This window comes from Xenopus laevis, chromosome 9_10L (assembly GCF_017654675.1).
Source record: "Xenopus laevis strain J_2021 chromosome 9_10L, Xenopus_laevis_v10.1, whole genome shotgun sequence".
Taxonomy (NCBI): Eukaryota; Metazoa; Chordata; class Amphibia; order Anura; family Pipidae; genus Xenopus; species Xenopus laevis.
The window spans coordinates 3,122,233-3,145,682 of record NC_054387.1 but is presented as its reverse complement, the minus strand read 5'-3'; the positions used below and the strand labels follow the sequence as shown (position 1 = coordinate 3,145,682).

The following is a 23,450-nucleotide window of genomic DNA, read 5'->3' as shown; positions in this document are numbered from 1 at the left end:
TTAGACACACACACAGCACGTGACTCTATATGGGGAGGAGCCAGCGCTGTCACTAAATACTATTGGGCGCCACAGAAAATTCATTGAAGCCCCACCCCCTGCTAGCAAGAGACATCTGTCTGTCATAGAACATTCTTACTAGTGATTGGCTACTGGGGTGTCTGCCACCTTGAGACCCACCTCTCCCCAATATGGAATATGGAATATGAATAGGAGGGGCCTGAATAGAAAGAGGAGGAATAAAAAGAAGCAATAACAATACATTTGTAGCCTTACAGAGCATTTGTTTTTTATATGGGGTCAGTGACCCCCTATTTGAAAGCTGGAAAGAGTCAGAAGAAGAAGAAGGCAAATCATTCCAAAATTGTAAAAAATAAAAATAATGAAGACCAATTGAAAAGCTGATTAGAATTAGCCATTCCATAATATACTTAAATGTCAACCACCTCTTTAAATCTCCCCATGGGGCAAGTAGTGAGCCTGGGGGGCTAGATTGGGGGCCAATGGGTTTTCATCTGGTGTCCAGCTGCTCTGATGCTGATTGGGTCCCATTTTACTATAGGCTCCTCCCCAGCAGTAGGGTTTTCCAGATAAGGAGTCTTTCTGTCATTTGGATCTTCATTCCTTTACAGCCCCCCCCCCATGCTAAATATGTTACTTGCAACTTGCAGGTATGGGACCTGTTATCCAGATTGCTCAGGACCTGGGGTTTTCCAGATAACTGATCCTTCTGTAATTTGGATCTTCATACCTTAAGTCTACTAGAAAATCATATAAACATGAAATAAACCCAATCGGCTGGTTTTGTCTCCAATATAATATCTTAGTTGGGTTCAAGTACAGGTATAGGACCTGTTATACAGAATACCTGGGACCTGTGGTTTTCTGGATAATGGATCTTTCTGTAATTTGGATCTTCATACCTTAATCTACTAGAAAATCATATAAACATGAAATAAACCCAATAGTCTGGTTTTGCTTCCAATACGGATTAATTATATCTTAGTTGGGATCAAGTACAAGCGACTGTTTTATTATTACAAAGAAAAATCAGTTTTAAAAAAAATTGGGATTATTTCTTTCTAATGGAGTCTATGAGAGACGACCATGCTGTAATTCTGAGCTTTCTGGATAACTGGTTTCCGGATAACGGATCCGACACCTGTACAAGGTACTGTTTTATTACAGAGAAAAATAAAAGATTCTTTAACATTTTTAATTATTTGATTAAAATGGAGTTTATGGGAGATGGCCTTTCCTTTAATTCAGAGCTTTCTAGATAATGGATCCCTGTGTTTGCACCAAACTGCTCCTGTTCAGCTAATGGGTCACGTCTCCTAGTTTGCTTTAAATATTCCACCCAGACCAGAGATCAGGCAAATGAGTAATAGGTGAGTGTTCAGTTAGTGAGACTTACTCTCCTAATAACTGACAGTTGTACATTAGCCCAGATCAGAGTCATCACTGCTTGTTAGTGTATCAGGCACGTGTGAGTCTCACTGATTGGACAGCAGATGGTGCTGTTTAGTTACTGTTCCCACATTAAAAGGGGTCGTTCCCCTTTAAATTAACTGTTAGTATGATGTAGAGAGGGATATTCTGAGACAATTTGCAATTGGTTTTCATTTTCTATTGTTTGTGGTTTTTGACTTATTTAGCTTTTTATTCCAGTTTACAAGTTCAGCCACCTGGTTGCTAGGGTCCAAATTCCCCTAGCAACCATGCACTGATGTGAATAAGAGACAGGAATATGAATAGGAGAGGCCTGAATAGAAAGGTGAGTAATAAAAAGTAGCAATCATTTTTTTGTCATTTAATTAAGTGGTAGCTGAAGAGGAGGATTTGTCTAGCAATACAAGAAACAATAGGAACTAGTGGGATGTTGTCCCCTTTACATGCCCTCAGTTTGCAGCAGGCGTCTACAAATGGGCCACAAAAGACTCTTCCACTTATTATACAGACATTTAATGCACCCAAAATGCATAAAAAATGGTGCAATTCTAGGACTATTGAGCTGTATTCATGAGGATTTGCGATTTTATACCATGTTTCCCCCCATTATACACCAAAATGTGCTACAGTAACAAAGTAGGGGGGCTGTTACTGACCCTATTCTCAACTGACCAATGGGAGTGACAGGCTCGAGAACAGCAGACAGGGAGTTCTCCTGATTGGCCAGTGGCACACTGGTTTGTGATTAGCTGACCTGTACACAAGCCCATTGAACTATGGTCATTAGTTGCTGCTTATCATTAATGTTTATATATATATATATATTTTTTTTTTTAAATAATGTACCCTCTGTTGTAAAGTATATAGGGAATAATGTAATAACGTGACATGTTGAAAATCATAATTTCTAACAAAAGGGGTACATTATGTTTTATAATACGCAAGCGTTGATGAGTCACGTGACACAAATTATTGTTGGTATCACTAAGCACCGTTTATATAGTGAATAAAGTACCCCCTCTTGTAAAATATAAGGATATTATAAGTTACCGAGGAGTTTCATGACCATATAAAAGTACGAGGCCGAAGGCCGAGTGTTTTTATACAGGTCATGGAACTACATGGTAACTTATAATATCCTTATATTTTACAAGAGGGGGTACTTTATTTATAATACACAAGTTTCAGTGAGTCATGTGACAGAAATGACATCAGAACTCACCGTTTATAACTGATGACATCAGAACTCACCGTTTATAAGGATATAATTTAGAAGATATTCATGACTTTTATGTATTATAAGGATATAACTGAGGAAATAAATTTCTTCGTGTATTATAAGGAGATTATTAGACTTCTGTGGCCTATATGTGACCAATGAAATGGTTTGTGCACAGCAGCTCCCGCCTTTGTTGTTAGGAGGCCATTGTCAGTGGCACTGCACATGCTCAGTGTGAACTCATGAGAAGTTCAGCAGGGGGTTTGAGCTGCTGTTTATTGTTGATGTTGTCTCTTCATTGTTGTCCACTGTTTGCCCTTTCTCACCATTCTCTAATATTTATCACTTCTCTCTCCCCCTCCTTCACGGCTGATCTTCTCACCTCCCTTATACAGTGTGTGAATCATCCCTGCTGCCCTGTCTCCCCCCGTCTCCCCACCCAGTGTGGTTTGTTCCCCCCACTCACCAGCTCACATGTATCTGCACTCTGTGAACCCTTTAATAGAACCACTGGCATATCTGAAAGGATATTTTTATCCCATAACATTTACATTTTCTTTATCAATGTATCATTATCTTTACCCGAAACTATTTTTTTTTAAAGGGGAGGTTGACCTCTAAGTTAACTTTTTAGCAAATTCTTAGCAACTCCTTTTTGATACGTTTTGAATGATTTTCTTTCTTCTGCCCCCTATGGATACCACTAGGAGCCTTGGTTTGATACTTGCACAACTTGTGTGATAAGCTGGTATGGAATGTTGGTGGTTCCTGGATCGTTATTTAATTCTTCTTCCTCTATAGAAATGATTTTTTAGGTTGTCCAGTTGGCAGCCACCATTTGACCTGCAAATATTACTCCTGTGGCCCTGTTGTCCCCTTTCTCTATAGGTTCTTCTAAAGACAATTATTAAGAAGATCAGACAAAGGAGCTTTGTGGGGATCGGGGAGATTAAAAGGCTGGAGATCCAAACAGTTGTCAAGTAGACCCGGTTCCTTTGCGGTTCTGTTCTTGCTAATCTTATACAGACACAGGAGAGCTTAGGGAAGAGCAGAAACGTGTGGGGAACAAAAGTAGGAGAGAATATAATAGACAGAGGGTCTATGGTGGGCTCTGGTTCTTACCGTGCTTATATAAACTGAAAGTTGCTGCCTAGTTGGTATTTATGTTAACAAATCACATCTCCACTCAGTAAATTATACTCATCTCTCTGTAGAACTTGTTTGCCTTCTCTTTCTATAGTTCCTCCAAACCCTTGCCTCTAACCAATACCTCTAACCAACGCCTGCAAACCCTTGTCTCCAACCAACACTTCCAACCCCTTGCCTCCAATAAATACCTCCAACCCCTTGTCTCTAACCAACGCCTGCAAACCCTTGTCTCCAAGCAACACCTCCAACCCGTTGCCTCCAAGCAACACCTCCAAACCATTATCTCTAACCAAGGCATCTAAATCCTTGCCTCCATCCTTACCTCCAAACAATACCTCCAAGCCTTACATCCAACCAATACCCTTGCCTCCAATCCTTACTTCCAACCCTTGCCTCCAAACAATACCTCAAACCCTTGCCTCCAAACAATACCTCCAATCCTTACCTTCAACCAATACCCTTGCCCTCCATCCTTACCTCCAAACAATAATCCAAGCCTTACATCCAACCAATACCCTTGCCTCCAATCCTTACTTCCAACCCTTGCCTCCAAACAATAGCTCCAACCCTTGCCTCTTAACAATACCTCCAACACTTGCCCTCCATCCTATTCCTTACCTCCAATCCTTACCTCCAACTAATACCACCAACCCTTAACTCCAAACAATCCCACCAATCTGAGTATATCCAACCAATACCTCCAAACCTTACCTCTAACCAATACCTCCAACCAGTATTCAGATATTCATAAAACACATACGGATCCTCTTATGCATTTATTAGTAGTCTGTCAATAATGGAAATCTCGCGAACTAGGACCCCTCAGGAGAACCCACTGGAGCAGCTTCTATGCAGCCAGTTGCGCACTGTGCTACAGGATTGCAAAATGGTGGCTGTTTCAGCGCAGTGCAGCGGGGGATGAAGACTTGTTACATTTGAGGCACAGACTCCTGAAACATGACATTCACATGAAGCATTTCCCCATCCAGGTACTACATAGGGGAGGTGTAAGTAGGGTGTGCTGAGGCTTACAGAGAGGGCTGTGGAGATAAAGGAACTGGATCTCATAAGTCATAAATGTCTCACTGGTCTTGCTCTCACTTTACAGGTTGTGAGAAAACCCTTATCCAATTCCCATCTAAGTGCTATGTTGCCTCTCTTTATGGGCCAAACCTTCCTGATAGTGAGCCATAAAGTGTAGGTGAAGGGAATGTTGCAGTGTGTTCGGAGCCTGCCCCATGTGCAGCTTTTGACTAAATATCAAAATCCAGCTGACATATGATATCTTTCTTGTTTAGAAAAGAAACCCTTTCTCACTTCTCTATTTACTCTCCTACCTCAGGTGCCTGCGTTGAGAACAGACTTCTCAGTCGACAGGGAATGATAAACTATTCCCGACTGCCAAGCTTAGAGGTTCTGCAGGGGCAGGTACTGGGAGGATGGTCACTGATTGTATCACCCACCTCTTCAATACTTACACAGCACTCTGTCAAGCTCAGCGCTTTGTTGGATCATTATATAAAGGAGAAGAACACAGACCAGAAGGAAGAACCTTGAGAAGCCGGAATACGTTTGGAAACTGTTCACAAGGCAGTAAAATGAGCTGTACATAAAGCAGCACTTGATTTGATGAAGGTTTTATTAATGCGTTTTCTTAAGGCACAGATAGCTATTCTATTTACAGGGACAGGTTTGGAGTCCTGTGGATCAGAGGCAGTACCTCTCCCTGGTTTAGCAGCAGTGGCCTTTCCCTGAGATCTCACTGTCTGCTTTCTCCTTGATTCTTTGGCAGTCTCTTGCAGTCTCGGGAGTCACTGTTTCATACCAAGCAGTGGTTTTAGGCATAAAATATCAGTGGTCCCACAGCAGTTCAACTAGCACCAGTGCCCTTCCTGCTCGATGCCTTTGGGCAGTGCAAGGCTCTCTTAGCTTTTGTCACTGAGACACCCAGTTGGGTCATTGGCCGTAGAAACTGCAATAAGCCATATCTATGTCCCTTTCAGTCATTTGTGGAGAACCATCAGAGCTATAGGGTGATAATCTCCTTCGTTTGCTGTCTTCATATCCAGTATAAGTTGTGGGATCTCCCCAAAAACAAGATTCTTCCTCCTTCTTTTGCACCTCCAACAGTGGGCGGAGCCAGCCTAGAGGTGCAGGACTGGGTTTGGGGTGATACTGAGCAGGCCCAGCCCATGCTGATGCCAGTGTGTGCTCAGGATAATAACTCAAGGGCGATGGCTGAGGGTAACATTTCATGGCATATGGCGCTGCCATCTTGCCTGCAGGCTCATAGGAGGCATACTCAAGCTGCGGAGCAATGTTCTGTGATGAAAGGTACCATGATGGGGGCTCTTTTTGTTCCACAGAATACAGGCGGCCAGAAGGCAAAGGTTCTTGCAGGAAGTTTGAATAACGGATGGGTGAAGATGGGGTCACACGCTCACCACTAGGTGTAATGCACATCCTGCAGAAAGAAGAAGTTCAGCAATGAGCCCACAATTATGTTGTGCTTCCCTGTGTGACTATTAATGGCCAAATACACTGAATGGCCAGTAACAGATTTATTTTGCAGCCGTGAGATCTTGTCAGTTTTTATGGAGGTGCTTTCAAAAGGTGGGCCCTGGCATAGGCCTCCCATTTATTAAAACTGCCGTGCAATAAGGGTTTTCTTATGACCCTCAACTTTCCCAAGGTCGGCAGAGGCGACTCTCATTCTTTCAATTCTATTCAATCCTAAACTCTCTTATTTAGATCAGGGACGTTTCCCATCCAGGATTCAGTTCAAGGATTGAGCCAAACTGAGTCTGAACACTTGAACTCCAAATGATGTCTTTGGTGCATCTGTAGTTGTGATTCATATAACTGCTCATTTACCTTTCTTATATATTCATGTCAGTGGCGTAACTAGATATTACTGGGCCCCACAGCAAATTATTTTTCAGGCCCCCAAAATGTTTAGAGGTTGACTTGTTTCTCCAATATTTATTGAAATTGTATATGAATTAGGGCCTCATGGGGCCCCTATACCTCCTGAGCCCCCTGCAGCCGCAGGGTCTGCTTCCTCTATAGTTACGCCCCTGATTCATGTGCACAAGGCTTTCCCTCTCTTTCTAATATAGAAGTGATTGTGCTGTTATGGGTCTCTCCTCTATTCATAATTTCATATACCCCCTGATTATTGCCTTGTGCCTAACCACCAGCCCATACCATTCCATGGACACTTACAGGTCACAGTGATCTCGAAATCCTTTGGCGAATGGATTATGATCGATCTTCAACTGCGTGATCTGTATGGAAGATACACCAATCACATATAGTCTATAGTCATCAATTCACATGACATTATACTGTAAATACAGTGCTTATTTAACTCTCCGTACTCACATCTGCATTTTGATAGGCTGTTACAGCAATAAACTGGGTTTCCGGGAAGATAAACGAGTGACTTTGGCTTTCTGGACCCCCAGGGTCCTCTACGCACGTCACATGAAACCGTGGCTGGTACTTGTGCAGGGACTGAAGGACCACCATCTGGGGTGGAACACAGGACAAAAGTCAATAAACAACCCTCCCTCGTGCCTCATTATTTAAGAGCCTAATTTAGGTGTCTGGCACAGTGCTGACAATCAGAACCATGTGAACTGAAATCAGAACCAACGCAGAACTGAATCCTTTGCGGATGCAGGAATCTTCCTGTTCATTTGGATCTCCTTCTTAAGTCTCATTCAAACCTTAAATAAAGCCAATAGGATTGTTTTGCCACTAATGTGGATTCATGCATCTTAGTTACCGTCAAGTACATTATTACAGAAAAAGGAAATCATTTTTTTAAAAATTAGAACTATTTCAGCTCTCTGGAGAGTGGATTTACGGATAATGATTTAAGTAAATGTTAGAAGAGCTGGTTCTTTAGGTTTCTGTCCTACAACCTCCCACTGCTCCTAATTCCTTGTGTCTATAACGTGGCAGATTATGGTAATGAGAGAAACCCATTCAATCCATATAATATATATTTATAATCAATTACTTATTGCTCATTTGTTGCCAAGGGTAACTGCACAATGCGATAGCATGTATTTTATTCAATGAGACTTATCCATACACTATATTTAGGGTGCACTATGGTAGCAAAAGTGTCCAGGCACCCCCATCTTATTACTGGAATTGGTTATTTAAAACTAATCATTTCTAACCCGACCCTAACTCACTCTATTTATCTGCACCTGACCTGCCCCTTCTCTGACATCATCGAAGGCAAAAACAAGTATCTAAACAGTCGCTTCCCTCTTGTTAGTGGTGTTGGAACCGCACGTAGAGAGTTTGGGGAGCAAATATGTGTCGTAGAATCGACCCTGCCCCTCACCTGCGACCTACATTTGGGGACAATTGGTTGCCTAAAGCCCAGACCAATAATCACTAGCCACTATTTGCCACAATGATATTTTCTGACCAAGGAACAGTAACATCAAAAAATGAAATAGTTTTAAAGTAATAAAAATATAATGCAGTGTTGCCCTGCACTAGTAAAACTGGTTTGTTTGCTTCAGAAACACTACTATAGTTTATATAAACAAGCTGCTGTGTAGCCATGGGGGCAGCCATTCAAGCACAGGATACACAGTAGATAACAGATAAGTACTACTATAGTTTATATAAACAAGCTGCTGTGTAGCCATGGGGGCAGCCATTCAAGCACAGTATACACAGTAGATAACAGATAAGTACTACTATAGTTTATATAAACAAGCTGCTGTGTAGCCATGGGGACAGCCATTCAAGCACAGGATACACAGTAGATAACAGATAAGTACTACTATAGTTTATATAAACAAGCTGCTGTGTAGCCATGGGGGCAGCCATTCAAGCACAGGATACACAGTAGATAACAGATAAGTACTACTATAGTTTATATAAACAAGCTGCTGTGTAGCCATGGGGGCAGCCATTCAAGCACAGGATACACAGTAGATAACAGATAAGTACTACTATAGTTTATATAAACAAGCTGCTGTGTAGCCATGGGGGCAGCCCTTCAAGCACAGGATACACCATAGATAACAGATAAGTACTACTATAGTTTATAGAAACAAGCTGCTGTGTAGCCATGGGGGCAGCCATTCAAGCACAGGATACACAGTAGTTAGATAAGTACTACTATAGTTTATATAAATAAGCTGCTGTGTAGCCACGGGGGCAGCCATTCAAAGGAGAAAAGGCTCAGGTTACACAGTAGATAGCAGATAAGCTCTGCAGAACATAATGGTGTTATCTGTTATCCACTATTTAACCTGTACCATATAGCCGTTTTTCAATTTCCGCCATTGCTACTCAGCAGCTTGTTTATATGAACTATAGTAGTGTTTCTAAAGCAAACAGATCCGTTTAACAGTGCAGAGCAACACTACATGATATTTTCATTACTTTAAAATACTTATTTTTTTGGTGTTACTGATCCTTTAAGGAAGGCCCTTTCCTGTTCCAGCACAATAATGATCCCATGAGTATAGCTGGGTCCATACAGAATGGGTTTGCTGAGATGTTGAACACTCAGTATTGACCCAATTGTTTACTTTGTGGTCATTTTTATTCTGCATATTTGACTTTTTTATGCTGTTTTCCGCACTAATTTGAGAGGAGACACTTTATATAAGCTGGCCCAAATGACACACCCTGCAGGTACCTGCCTCACATCAATGCACGCACTTGGGTACCTGTGACACGTTATTGGACGCCCCCTTGTTGTTGGTGAGCTTGAGTTTGCTGAAGGTCACCTCCTGTCGCATCCAGTGGGCGCCTGTGTTTGGGGAGTCGGGGTGTTGGTAGCTCCGGTTACCTGGTTAGGCAGAGGTAAGTGTGTGAGGTTATTGCAACATGTAGTGTATGGTACTGATACATGGTACCTGCCCTAATGGAACATATTAATATCACAGGGTGCAGGTTATTGAAAGTGCTTCCATTCCAACCTGTGGCTACTCCATTCTCCCTTTTTAAGTGATGCCTTTGATTTGATGACATCACTACACCCATATGTAGAGGATTAATGGTCGGCTCTGTGGTCGCCGCATTTCTGCCCCCTTTTTAATGATTCCCCCACGTTTACTAACGCAATGGTCACTCTATGTCATTACCCAGTTTCTACCTGGCATGTTGCCCTCCGCTTTCCCACACTGGATCCATTTTCCTCCCTGGTATCTCCAGTGATTCTGATCGGCCAACACCACATCAACGTGCAGATTGTATTGAGCTACGGGGTCGAGGCCCATCACGCGGAAAGAAAGGAACGGAAACATACGTCTGAAATTCAAAATAAATATAGCGTTGTAAGGATTATGTAATGGTAAAATAGAACTTTGTGTGTATATCCAGTATGAACTGGCATCTTGTAAAATGCACTTTTTTATATAGATGTATATATATAAAATATATATATATATATATATATATATAAAGGGTTAAATATATATATACACACATGCATAGAATAAAAAAGACCTTTTATTCTAATAATATACGTATAGACTATATCCGCAGACATATTAAAACAGAGGGAGACATGCTGTGACCATATATAGACACAAAGCAGAGCTCCAGCATTGTCCACAATGCGTTGTCGAGCGGGTGGGTCTAAACCGCAGGCTTTTTTTTTTATAAAGACATCATCATCTCATCTTCATAAGATACAGTATTTCAGTGGAGGATACAGATATCAGTCGGGCACATGCAACATCTTGTATGTACCTTTCCATAGCAATTACATAGCAAATGTCTTTCAAATGACTGAGGCAGAGTTGCTTAGACTTATAATAGAGGTATGGGACCTGTTATCCAGAATGCTCGGGACCTGGAGTTTTTGGGATAACAGATCTTTCCAATCAATCTTTGTACTAGGTTTAAAAGGCAAAAAGTAGATTTTCTGTGGGTGGCAGCCAGAAGATCCCATCAGTACAACATGGCTTCTCTGGGTGGCAATCAGAAGATCCCATCAGTACAACATGGCTTCTCTGGGTGGCAATCAGAAGATCCCATCAGTACAACATGGCTTCTCTGGGTGGCAATCAGAAGTTCCCGTCAGTACAACATGGCTTCTCTGGGTGGCAATCAGAAGTTCCCGTCAGTACAACATGGCTTCTCTGGGTGGCAATCAGAAGTTCCCGTCAGTACAACATGGCTTCTCTGGGTGGCAGCCAGAAGATCCCATCAGTACAACATGGCTTCTCTGGGTGGCAATCAGAAGATCCCATCAGTACAACATGGCTTCTCTGGGTGCCAGTCAGAAGATCCCATCAATACAGTACAGCATAGCGTCTCGGGTGACAGTGAAAAGTTCCCATCAGTACAACATGGCTTCTCTGGGTGGCAACCAGAAGATCCCATCAGTACAGCATGGCTTCTCTGGGTGCCAGTGAGAAGTTCCCATCAGTACAGCATGGCTTCTCTGGGTGGCAGCCAGAAGATCCCATCAGTACAACATGGCTTCTCTGGGTGGCAGCCAGAAGATCCCATCAGTACAGCATGGCTTATCTGGGTGCAAGTGAGAAGTTCCCATTAGTCAAACATGGCTTCTCTGGGTGGCAGCCAGAACTTCCCACCAGTACAGCATTGCTGCTGAGCATAAAGGCCTGCCAACCACATTGAGGCTGAGATTAAGAGCAATAAGTAGCAAATATACTGCAAATATAAACACAAGGTGTCAGGATGCTCAAAAAATACCTCCTGAAAAGCAAGGTTCTGGCACATAGCACTACAGCGATTGCACATCAAGCTCACTACAAAAGCAAAAGCCTTAAACAGTCCTACAGCAGATGCTTTCATTAGCCCATACTGCTGACGATCACCACTATTATGGTTGATGTTACACTTCTATCATAAACATGTATATAAAAAGATCTATATCTTATATATATATATATTTTTTATGCTCTAATTTTGTTTTAGGAATTATTTTGTGCTTTGAGCAGAACTGCATTAACAAAGCCACCCTCATATGCAAATGAGAAATAATTCTTGTTCTGCTTTTTGCTTTCTTTTCAAAGCTTGTAAGCCACCGCTTTTGGAATGTCAGTTTAGGCAAAGAATTTGACCCCCGTGTAGTTCTGTTCTTTTTCTTACAGATCAGTAGGTTTGATACTTCAAGAGCTTCTTGGTTATGTTCTAGCTTATAAATCGGAGCACACACTGACTCTGTATATATTTGTATGATGAGGGATCGGAGCTTATCCCAAAAATATCTGTTATTTAGTAATGTAATTAAAAGTCCTGCTGGTACTGATTCTAATTACGAAATTCCATTCAATAAGTAACAATATAAAGTAATGCTGCTGAATAAACTCACACCCAATAAAGCACATACAGAGGTTTCGTTTCTCGTACACTCTCAGATGATTATAAACAATCCCAACCCAAGTAAAGTCACTGGCTTTTAACTAGTTTGTTACAAGTTCAAGACTTTTGACTGCCGATAATGCTGGGCTTTGTATCATTTTATATAGTTTGATGATTGACAGATGATAGATAGATAGATGACAGACAGATGATAGAGATAGATAGAGATATAGATGGATGATAGAGAGACATATTGACAGAGAGAGAGATAGTTATAGATGATAGAGCAATATCGATAAATAATAGAGATATAGATAGAGAGATATAGATGAATGATAGAGAGAGATATTGACAGATATATATAGCTATAGACAGATGATAGAGAGAAAGATATAGAGAGCAATATAGATAGATAACAGAGATATAAATAGAGAGTTATAGATAATAGAGCAATAGATAGAGATATAGATGGACGATAGAGAGAGATATTCATAGTTATATAGCTATAGACAGATGGTAGATAGATATAGATCATAGAGAAAGCACCAGGGAGAGATAGAGATATAGAGGAATGATAGAGATATAGATGTATATATAGATAGATAATAGCAAGAGCTAGATTGATATAGATACAGTATATGATGAGAGAGATAGTTATAGAGATAGATGATAGAGATCGATAGGTGATAGAGAGAGAAAGACAGATGATAGAGAGTGATAGATAAAGATACAGATAGATTGGTTTATCTAACTATAGGCAGGTCCAGACTGGCATTCAAAATAGGCCCTGGCTCAGCATGAAGAATATAATATATATATTGTGTGCATTGGTGGGTAATGGGACCTCTTATCAGTGAAGCTTTAAAAAATAGACAATAAACATAATCTTGTTGAGCTAAAACTCCCAGCACCTGAACTTAGGGAGCTGTAGTTCAACAACAGAAAGAGGGGGGGGGGCAAAGGTCAGACATCCCTGATTTATGATTTTTGTTTTTATTTTGGGGCCTGAGTCTTCCTGCATAATCTATGGTCCCCTTCTTCTCTAATTTCAGCCCTGCCGTCGGAGTTGTGCTACAGGGTAAGTGTGAAACCTGTGTGTTTTTTTTTTTTATTATAGAATAAAATGAAAAACCTAATTGTTATACTCGATACTGCTGATAGCATTTTGGTATAGGTTAGATGCTGATTCATTCATAGATGTAATGGTGTTTATATGGCAGTTTGTGATTTAATCTCTTTATTCTATATTAATGCCGTTACGGCAGCAGCATACTGTGTGTCCCCATGTAGTGTCACTGTGTGTGCGTGTGTGTATATATATATATATATTGCTGTGTCACTATTAATTTTATCGCTTCCTTTTAGTCTACTTTTTGTCTGATTGTAACCCAGTCTGCCGTCCACTTTGGTTTTTGTCTCCTGATCTTAGTGTTGCAGAATACAAATCCACAGCAAGGGTTTCTTCATGAAAGTTACAAATGCCAAATCAAATCGGTTTTATTCAGCAAAGGGAATGTACCAGAATTTCTAAAATTAGAAATTGGAAAATGAAACGAAGGCTGAAAATCATCTAAGCGATAGGAAATGAATATATTGTGGCTTGACGTTCGTCTGATTGGAATTAAGAAAAGAAAAACTTTGCGTCAGGCAAGTCATTTCGACAACACTTAGTAAGGATACAATTTCTTTAAAACAGTTGATTCCCTGCTATGGGGAATACATATCTAAGGGTTAAAATTGATCATTTTGTTCCTAATAAATCCTATACAGCTGCGGAGTTATCTTCTGTTTTCACTCTGTGTTCCCCGTGTGTAATTATTATTTAAACAAATGCTGAATATTAGTAGTGAATGACGAAAAAATATACAATAATAAGAAATTGAGATGGTAATATTAGTAACAAGTTATTGTGGAATTATATAATAAATATAATGAAATAGGGGAACAGGATAAAGTAAGGTATCATTTTTAATTTAATGAATAAATATATATATAAATAGTGTGTGTGTGTGTAGTAATGGATTTGTGTGAGTCAATGTAATTTGCAGCTGTGTAGTTCTGCCTTTCTGTGCGACATTGTGAAAATTTGCATTATCGGTTTGATGTGTCGCACTACAAAGTTGTGTGTATATTTGTGTGTACGTGCCGCACATTACAAGGGGACAACAACTGGACTGTGTGGGGTAATAAGGGCAGAAGGGTCTTGTTGTTAAGGTAAATGTACTGTGTGTAATTGTGTGTCAGTGTAGTTGTGTGTTGCACGTATCACTTACCTCCCCTGCTTGGTGATGATCATTTCGGTCTGGTGCTTGTGAAACTTGTCCCATAGCGAGTAGTTAGTGAGGGTGATCTGGATTTTGCCTGATCGCTGACACTCGGGGGCACTACTGGGGTTAGTGGTGGGCAGTATCTGCTGTAGGGACGATGGGTAAGAGTAATTAACGGGTTCTGCCCCTTCTGGTGGGTATTCCTGGTTGTAGGAGCAGCTGCTGGTGGGCAAGAGGCGGATCCTGGGGGGGAATGGGAAAGTGGGGTTCAGGTTGTCCTCTCCTGAGTTGGACTGGCAGTACTTGTGGGGTTCTGTAGGCAGGCTCTCCCCATCTGCTCTGCTCTGCAACTCTTCTCTGCTCTGCATTGCCCCATTGTGCATCTCCGCGGTGTTGTTCTTACTAATGGGACGATGCAAATCTGCTCTGTTTTGTGTTTCTGTTCCGCCATGCAGCTCCACTGCGCTCTGCACATCCTTTGTGTTCTGCATTGCCATTTTGCTCTGCATCTTGAGGATGCTCTGCATGTCTGCAATCTGCAGCCTGACTGCGCTGGGCAGCCTTAATGCGTTCCGCAGCTCCCCTGCACTTTCCATGGGGGCCACTGTAGGCGGGCGAGTTCCTCGGTGCATTCTCAAACTGCTCTGCAGGTAGCACTCCGCTGCACCCATGAAACAAACCCAGAGCTATTGCTCGGCTGGAACTCTCAGTGCTACGCAAGGTGGGTGTCACTTGGGGTCACGTGTGTTTTGGGGGGGGTTGGAATCAACCCCTCCTCCTCCTCTCTGCACCTGTCACTTTCTCCCCATCACTGTGGCACTTGTCACTCAGTCTTTGTGCCCACCTTTCATTCAGCTGTCCCTGCTCCGTCACACTATACCCGCTCACTTTATGCTCCGCACCTTGATACCTTGTCTGTGTCTTGTTCTGCCCCTTACTCCTATGCTACTCTAGTTACTAAAACTTTCTTACTTGGTATCCGACGGCTTTCCCTTTAGCCCCTACTACCTTATTTGTGACCCTATCAGTGACCCTATAACTCTACTCCTGCCACTCAGCCTCTCTCTATTTCAGTCCCGTTCCTGTATGAGGTCTCTATTTCTGCGTGGCTCACTCGCTTAGCCTGCCCGTCCCCAATGACTGTCACTCAGAGTCCCTGTAGAATATGAGAACTTTGTCGCCTCTGATTGGATCTTTTCACCCCCTCGGTGCTGCCCACAGTGACAAGCGAGAGAATCTTGAAGGTAGAAACCACGGTGACTCACTCTTACATGCGCTCTTTTCTTTCTACTCCTTTAATGCATTCAGAGAATAAAAGGAAAAAACAAATATAATTCAAAGTGGCACAGACAGATTTGCTATAGACTGGACCATAATAAACAGAGAATTATTTAATCCTTATGTATAAATTAGCAGCCAGGCACCCAGCATTAGTTACTTACACTCTCAAGGGTTTCAGCCCCTGCGTTGAGCTGTTGTACATTCAGCCTATAGATCAGCTACTGGATCCCCCTACGCTCCACTGTTTTGTACCCACTCCATGCCCACATTCAGAGTTAGTCCCCTTTTCAAGTGCTGGGGTTTATTGCAGATTGAGGTTAAAGGGCAACCTAACGGGATACTGTCATGGAATTTTCTTTTCAAAACACATCAGTTAATAGTGCTGCTCCAGCAGAATTCTGCACTGAAATCCATTTCTCAAAAGAGCAAACAGATTTTTTTACATTTAATTTTGAAATCTGACATGGGGCTAGACATATTGTCAATTTCCCAGCTGCCCCAAGTCATGTGACTTGTGCTCTGATAAACTTCAATCACTCTTTACTGTTGTACTGCAAATTGGAGTGATTTCACCCCTTCCCTTTCCCCCCCAGCAGCCAAACAAAAGAACAATGGGAAAGTAACCAGATAGCAGCTCCCTAACACAAGATAACAGCTGCCTGGTAGATCTAAGAACAGCACTCAATAGTAAAATCCAGGTCCCACTGAGACACATTCAGTTACATTGAGTAGGAGAAACAACAGCCTGCCAGAAAGCAGTTCCATCCTAAAGTGCTGGCTCTTTCTGAAATCACATGACCAGGCAAAATGACCTGAGATGCACCTACACACCAATATTACAACTAAATACACTTGTTGGTTCAGGAATGACATTTTATATTGTACAGTGAATTATTTGCAGTGTAAACAGTGTCATTTAGAAATAAAAACATCATTAAAATCATGACAGAATCCCTTTAAGCAATGCCTTACTTGAGTAAGCCAGCCAAAGACTGAACGGGGGTGCACTTCTAATGGTACACCCACCACCTCTGCTTCACCATGTTTAGCTCGCACTTTGGTGGGTTCAACCCTGGTCATTAGGGAATTAAAGTGTAACAGTGATCAATCATATCAGGGGCCCAGAAAATCAATATTTCATGGAGGTGGGCGGAGGGTTTATTCAATTATTATCACATTATTCATTATTTATTAATAGTCCTGGCCATGTGCCATCATATGCGATACTATTAGAAGCACAAAACAGGAAACTGTGAGTAGGTTTTTCCTAGGGGCTGGAGATGCTTTTCATTTAGCTGGTGCTCATCTGGGTGCATACACTAGCTTTCTGGGGTTGTTTGTGGCACCCCTTTTATACAGGAGGTCTACCAGGATTGCATGTCTTGTTGAGGCTCCCATGCAATAGGGATTGATTATGTAGTATACTGTATATAGCTTGTGGCTGTAGCGGCTTAGAAATGCCCGTAGAGGCTGGAAATGGCTTTGTTTTTGTGCAGTTGGGTATGTGCCATTTTTATGGGCAGCCTACACTTTCACAATCTCTGATTCAGGCCTTCAAAGCTGTTCACAGGCGGAAGGGGTCACCAGCTCGGATTTTGTTGAGGTGTCAGTGACTCTGCACATGCTCAGTGTGGTCTAAGGCATCATGAACCTAAGCTTAGGGGTCATCACTGTTTTTTAGCTGCCATGTCCTGAGAGTTGGAATTAATTACTAATCCGCCTTGTGTTGTGACATTTATATTATCTCTCTCTCTATATACTATTGAAATGCCGGCACTCAAAAAAGCTGTAACTGACTGCCTGGGTGCAATCCTTTAAAAATAGTATCTACATAGTCCTCAAGAAGGAGCACTCACAGGTCTTACAAATAAGTAAAAAAAGTTTAATATAGGCACAAAAACTGACGTCAAAGTGAGAAAGGCTGGTGTTCCAGCCGAAACGTCAGTTTTTGTGCCTATATTAAACTTTTTTGTTTATTCGTAAGACCAGCGAGTGCTCCTTCTTGAGGACTATGTGTGTGTATATATATATATATATATATATATATATATATATATATAAAATACACAAAAGCCATGAATATCTTGTAAATGATATCCTTATAAACGGTGAGTTCTGATGTCATCAGTTATAAACGGTGAGTTCTGATGTCATTTCAGTCACATGACTCATTGAAATTTGTGTATTATAATAAATAAAATACCCCCAGTTGTAAAATATGAGGATATTAGAAGTTACCTCGGAGTTCCATGACCTGTATAAAAACACTCGGCCTTCGGCCTCGTGCTTTTATATGGTCATGAAACTCCTCGGTAACTTATAATATCCTTATATTTTACAAAAGGGGGTACTTTATTCACTATATACATATATATTGTGAGTCAGCCCCTAAGCTCATGTAAGTAACAGCAGCCCAGGGAAAGAAGATGGGGGCTACTAGCGGCTGTGGTTGCCTTGGGTCGGCACTAAACCGCAAAACATAACATGTGCAATATCTCTACTGTTTTACTATTTCTTCCTTAAATTTTAGTTCTTATTTAAAAGCGTTAGATACCTCTCGAATATAAAAAAGATAATCATATGGCTAAAGTGGAAGGTGCTTCATTCCTTTTTCCGTGTGTATGTTTCAGCTGAGAGTGTGCTGTTGTCGGTCGGGTTATGAGAATGATGGCAGTGCCGGCTGTTATGTGGGTCCTACGGCATGTGCAGGAAATAACTACTCCGATTACCGGCGGCTTCCAGAATCTGCTGGTAACATGAGGAGCAGCAGACGGAGGTATACAAGGTCAGTATATTCATCTATAAATATCTATGGGTGCCTGTCAATATCTCCCCACCTTAAAAGAACCTACAGGAAATAGAGATAAATAAATGTGTGTCTTTATGGATATTTATATAGTTACACATCAGAGACATCCGTGCACTTTCATGATGATGGAAACGCATTAAGTCTTAAAGGCTCACCTGTTGCCATGGATGGGCTGATCTGTCGATAGTCTTCAGATTAGAAAGTGAAAGCAAAGTTCCGATTGGTTGCTTTGGATACCTGCAGAGGCACAATTTTTACACGTGTTAGTAAATCAGCCCCTTCTTGTCTCGAGATTCAAGACAACGCTGCGCAATATGTTGGCACTCTAAAAATACATGTTATTAATAATAAAAATAATAATGCACCAGATCACAGACTCAGAAGACAATTTGGAGCATTTTACTGTCACTGATTTCCATCAGCTTTTCCATGAGTGCATTTATTTTAACTTAAAGTGTCTTTACCCCTCAGCTGTCATTACTATTCCTCGCAGCCCAGGAGGTATGTGACCATTCTTCCAGAAAATTTCTTAACTTGTCTTGTGTTTTTTTATGGCAGCTTTTGATATATCGCCAGCCTTGGAGGATGCCAGGTTATATCCAGATGCCCATTGGTCTCCGACTCCAACCTTTGCCCCGAGGATCAGTCTGAGGCACAAGAACTTTTTGTCCTACTCGTGCCATCAGGAAATCTCTGTGACTGTCACCATCCTGAGTAAAAGAAGCCTTTGCTCAGTCATTAGCTTTAACAGCACTAATTAGACATGTTGCCCTACTTCAGCCATGCTTAGTGCAATGAGCACTAGAGATGTGTGGGCTGGACCGATACCCATGGGACCTGTGGGTTTGGGCTGAGCTTGCTGTGCCGTTTGCTGATCATGGGTGGGTTCATGTTGGGCTTTTCTGCCTGCTCTCCCCGCCCTCGACCTTAGACTTCTGCCTTCCAATTTTATAGGCGCGTGCCTACCCGTCCTGCCCTTTTGTGATGTCATCAGCAGGGTGGTTCTATAAAAGGAGGAGGAAAGTCAGGAGTAGGTCCGGGTCCGGATCCGCATATAACTAGGGTTGCCACCCGGCCGGTATTTTACCGGCCTATCCGGTTGTAATATGATCAAAAGGAGCCCTCGGCCTGCCCCCAATCCCCTGCAACTTACCTTTTTTTTGCCTCTTCTAGCGTCCGCGGGTCTCTTTCGCGTGGCCCCACCCCTTTTGACGTCACGCCCCCCAGCAGTCGGTAAAAAAACAATATAAAAGGTGGCAACCCTACATATAACTAGTGAGCACCCTTTTAAAACCCTCCTTATCTGACCCACTGGACTGGTGAGTTTGGATATCAAAGTGGGGTTACTGGTGTGGGTTTGTACGACAGATCCAGTTTGCAGTATTGAGAATGAGGAAGTCACGATAGCCACCAAAAGCGTCTGCATGTGCGATTCATGTTGTTTTACAAAATAATGAAATCATTTTAAAAGGCTCCGCTCGGTGCACAGCAGGTGAGTCATACGGATCGTGAGGGCCCCCTTTTCTATTAAGTTGCCAGTTTGCAATTTTGCCAGACCTTGAAACACTGCACATCACTGTGGCTGTGGTCTGATGAAGTCTTCCTCTTGGTCCCGCCCCTTCTCGAAAATTTCACTAGTGAGTAGGGTTGACACCTTTTCTGGAAAAAAAATACCGGCCTTCCTATATATTTATCTTTATTCCCTATTAATAACATTGGGATCACTGGCCTTCCTATATATTTATCTTTTTTCCCTATTAATAACATTGGGATCACTGACCTTCCTATATATTTATCTTTATTCCCTATTAATAACATTGGGATCACTGACCTTCCTATATATTTATCTTTATTCCCTATTAATAACATTGGGATCACTGGCCTTCCTATATATTTATCTTTATTCCCTATTAATAACATTGGGATCACTGACCTTTCTATATATTTATCTTTATTCCCTATTAATAACATTGGGATCACTGACCTTCCTATATATTTATCTTTATTCCCTATTAATAACATTGGGATCACTGGCCTTCCTATATATTTATCTTTTTTCCCTATTAATAACATTGGGATCACTGACCTTCCTATATATTTATCTTTATTCCCTATTAATAACATTGGGATCACTGACCTTCCTATATATTTATCTTTATTCCCTATTAATAACATTGGGATCACTGACCTTCCTATATATTTATCTTTATTCCCTATTAATAACATTGGGATCACTGGCCTTCCTATATATTTATCTTTTTTCCCTATTAATAACATTGGGATCACTGACCTTCCTATATATTTATCTTTATTCCCTATTAATAACATTGGGATCACTGACCTTCCTATATATTTATCTTTATTCCCTATTAATAACATTGGGATCACTGGCCTTCCTATATATTTATCTTTTTTCCCTATTAATAACATTGGGATCACTGACCTTCCTATATATTTATCTTTATTCCCTATTAATAACATTGGGATCACTGGCCTTCCTATATATTTATCTTTATTCCCTATTAATAACATTGGGATCACTGACCTTCCTATATATTTATCTTTATTCCCTATTAATAACATTGGGATCACTGACCTTCCTATATATTTATCTTTATTCCCTATTAATAACATTGGGATCACTGACCTTCCTATATATTTATCTTTATTCCCTATTAATAACATTGGGATCACTGACCTTCCTATATATTTATCTTTATTCCCTATTAATAACATTGGGATCACTGACCTTCCTATATATTTATCTTTATTCCCTATTAATAACATTGGGATCACTGGCCTTCCTATATAATTATCTTTATTCCCTATTAATAACATTGGGATCACTGACCTTCCTATATATTTATCTTTATTCCCTATTAATAACATTGGGATCACTGACCTTCCTATATATTTATCTTTATTCCCTATTAATAACATTGGGATCACTGACCTTCCTATATAATTATCTCTATTCCCTATTAATAACATTGGGATCACTGACCTTCCTATATATTTATCTTTATTCCCTATTAATAACATTGGGATCACTGACCTTCCTATATAATTATCTCTATTCCCTATTAATAACATTGGGATCACTGACCTTCCTATATATTAATCTTTATTCCTATTAATAACATTGGGATCATACATGATTTTTACTGGCCAGGCTGGTAGAATACCAGCCAGGTGGCAACCCTACTAGTGAGTTTAGCTTAAAGTAAATGTAAGGGCTTGAGTCTGAACCAATAATATTGTACTAATAAAGATTACTGATATGGTGGCCCAACTTATCCCGACAAACAACAATGTACCAGTCTATGCTCATCATCCATTTGAACCATTGGTGGGTTGCGCGGAAATCGGCCTAAGGATTTAGATCACAAGAAACACATGAGAGGAAAAGGTTTTCATTTGTGGTGGGATTTTGGAGGCTTGGTAACTTGAATCATAATTAGGTTTTTTTGATGATTTTCTTAAAGGAATTCTGCCATGATTTTTATGGGGTAGTTTTTTTTATTTCTAAATTACACTGCAAATAATTCACTGTACAATATAAAATGTCATTCCTGAAGCAGCAAGTGTATTTAGTTGTAATATTGGTGTGTAGGTGCATCTCAGCTCATTTTGCCTGGTCATGTGCTTTCAGAAAGAGCCAGCACTTTAGGATGGAACTGCTTTCTGGCAGCCTGTTGTTTCTCCTACTTAATGTAACTTAATATGTTGCAGTGGGACCTGGATTTTTACTATTGAGTGATGATCTACCAGGCAGCTGTTATCTTGTGTTAGGGATCTGCTATCTGGTTACCTTCCCATTGTTCTCTTGTTAGGCTGCTGGGGAGGAAAGGGAGGGGCTGATATAACTCTAACTTGTAGTACAGCAGTTAAGAAGTTTATCAGAGCACAAGTCACACGACTTGGGGCAGCTAGGAAACTGACAATATGTCTAGCCCCATGTCAGATTTAAAATTAAATATAAAAAAATCTGCTTGCTCTTTCGAGAAATGGATTTCAGTGCGGAATTCTGCTGGAGCAGCACTATTAACTGATGTGTTTTGGAAAAAAACAAAACATTTTTTTCATATGAATCCCTTTAAGGATACAAAATCTCGGCTATTTTAGTGAATATGAAGAAATTCATCTGACCGGTGCTCTTTCACTGATTCGTTGATGTGCCAAAAAAACGTAGGGCTGTAGTGGTTTGCTGTGGAAAAGATAGGTTGCCTAAATGAGATGTTAATCTCGTCTCTGCCGAGGTTGCTAAGCGCTGGCAGGATGTGGTGTGCGTAAGGATGAGGGGATTTCGAGCGAGATGGATTGCTGCAACATGACCAGTTCTTAGAAGTCCCAGTAAGAAAGAGAGAGAGAGCGGGCAGCATCATTACTGCTAGCGAAGGGTTACTGGCAATTCCCCCCTAGCAACCATGCATCAATTTGAATAAGAGACTGGAATATGAATAGGAGAGGCCTGAATAGAAAGAGGAGGAATAAAAAGTAGCAATAACAATACATTTGTTGCCTTACAGAGCATTCGTGTTTTTAGATGGGGTCAGTGACCCCCCCCCACTTGAAATCTGAAAAGAGTCAGAGAAGAAGGCACATAATTCAAAAACTATAAAAAAAACGAAGACCAATTTAAGTTGTTTAGAATTAGCCATTCTATAAAATACTAAAAGTTAACTTAAAGGTGAACCATCCCATTAAAGGGAACATTCACGAGCGGCACTGTAGATAAATTAACTTGTAGTATGTTATAGAATGGACAATTCTAAGCAACTTTTCAGTTGGTCTTCATTATTTATTTTTTATAGTGTTTGGATTATTTGCCTTCTTCTTCGGACACTTTCCAGCTTTCAAATAGGGGGGTCACTGACCCCATCTAAAACCAAATACTCTGTAAGGCTACAAATGTATAGTTTTTGCTACTTTTTATTACTTATCTTTCTAT

At 40.9% G+C, this 23,450-nt stretch overlaps 1 protein-coding gene across 2 annotated transcripts in view; it reads right to left on the bottom strand.

The window, feature by feature from the left end:
• Positions 1-5,441: 5,441 nt before the first annotated feature.
• The window catches only part of tbx21.L (T-box 21 L homeolog), a 68,946-nt gene continuing 50,937 nt past the window's right edge, over positions 5,442-23,450 (bottom strand). For both annotated transcript variants that reach the window (XM_041576497.1, XM_018234747.2), the window contains 7 exons: positions 18,655-18,736; positions 14,416-15,702; positions 9,960-10,114; positions 9,532-9,653; positions 7,205-7,351; positions 7,046-7,107; positions 5,442-6,284 (listed from right to left, as the gene is read on the bottom strand). In XM_041576497.1, coding sequence (XP_041432431.1) covers positions 5,777-6,284; positions 7,046-7,107; positions 7,205-7,351; positions 9,532-9,653; positions 9,960-10,114; positions 14,416-15,080 — 1,659 coding nt within the window. In that variant the 5' untranslated portion in view covers positions 15,081-15,702; positions 18,655-18,736 and the 3' untranslated portion in view covers positions 5,442-5,776. The remainder of the gene's footprint in view (positions 6,285-7,045; positions 7,108-7,204; positions 7,352-9,531; positions 9,654-9,959; positions 10,115-14,415; positions 15,703-18,654; positions 18,737-23,450) is intronic.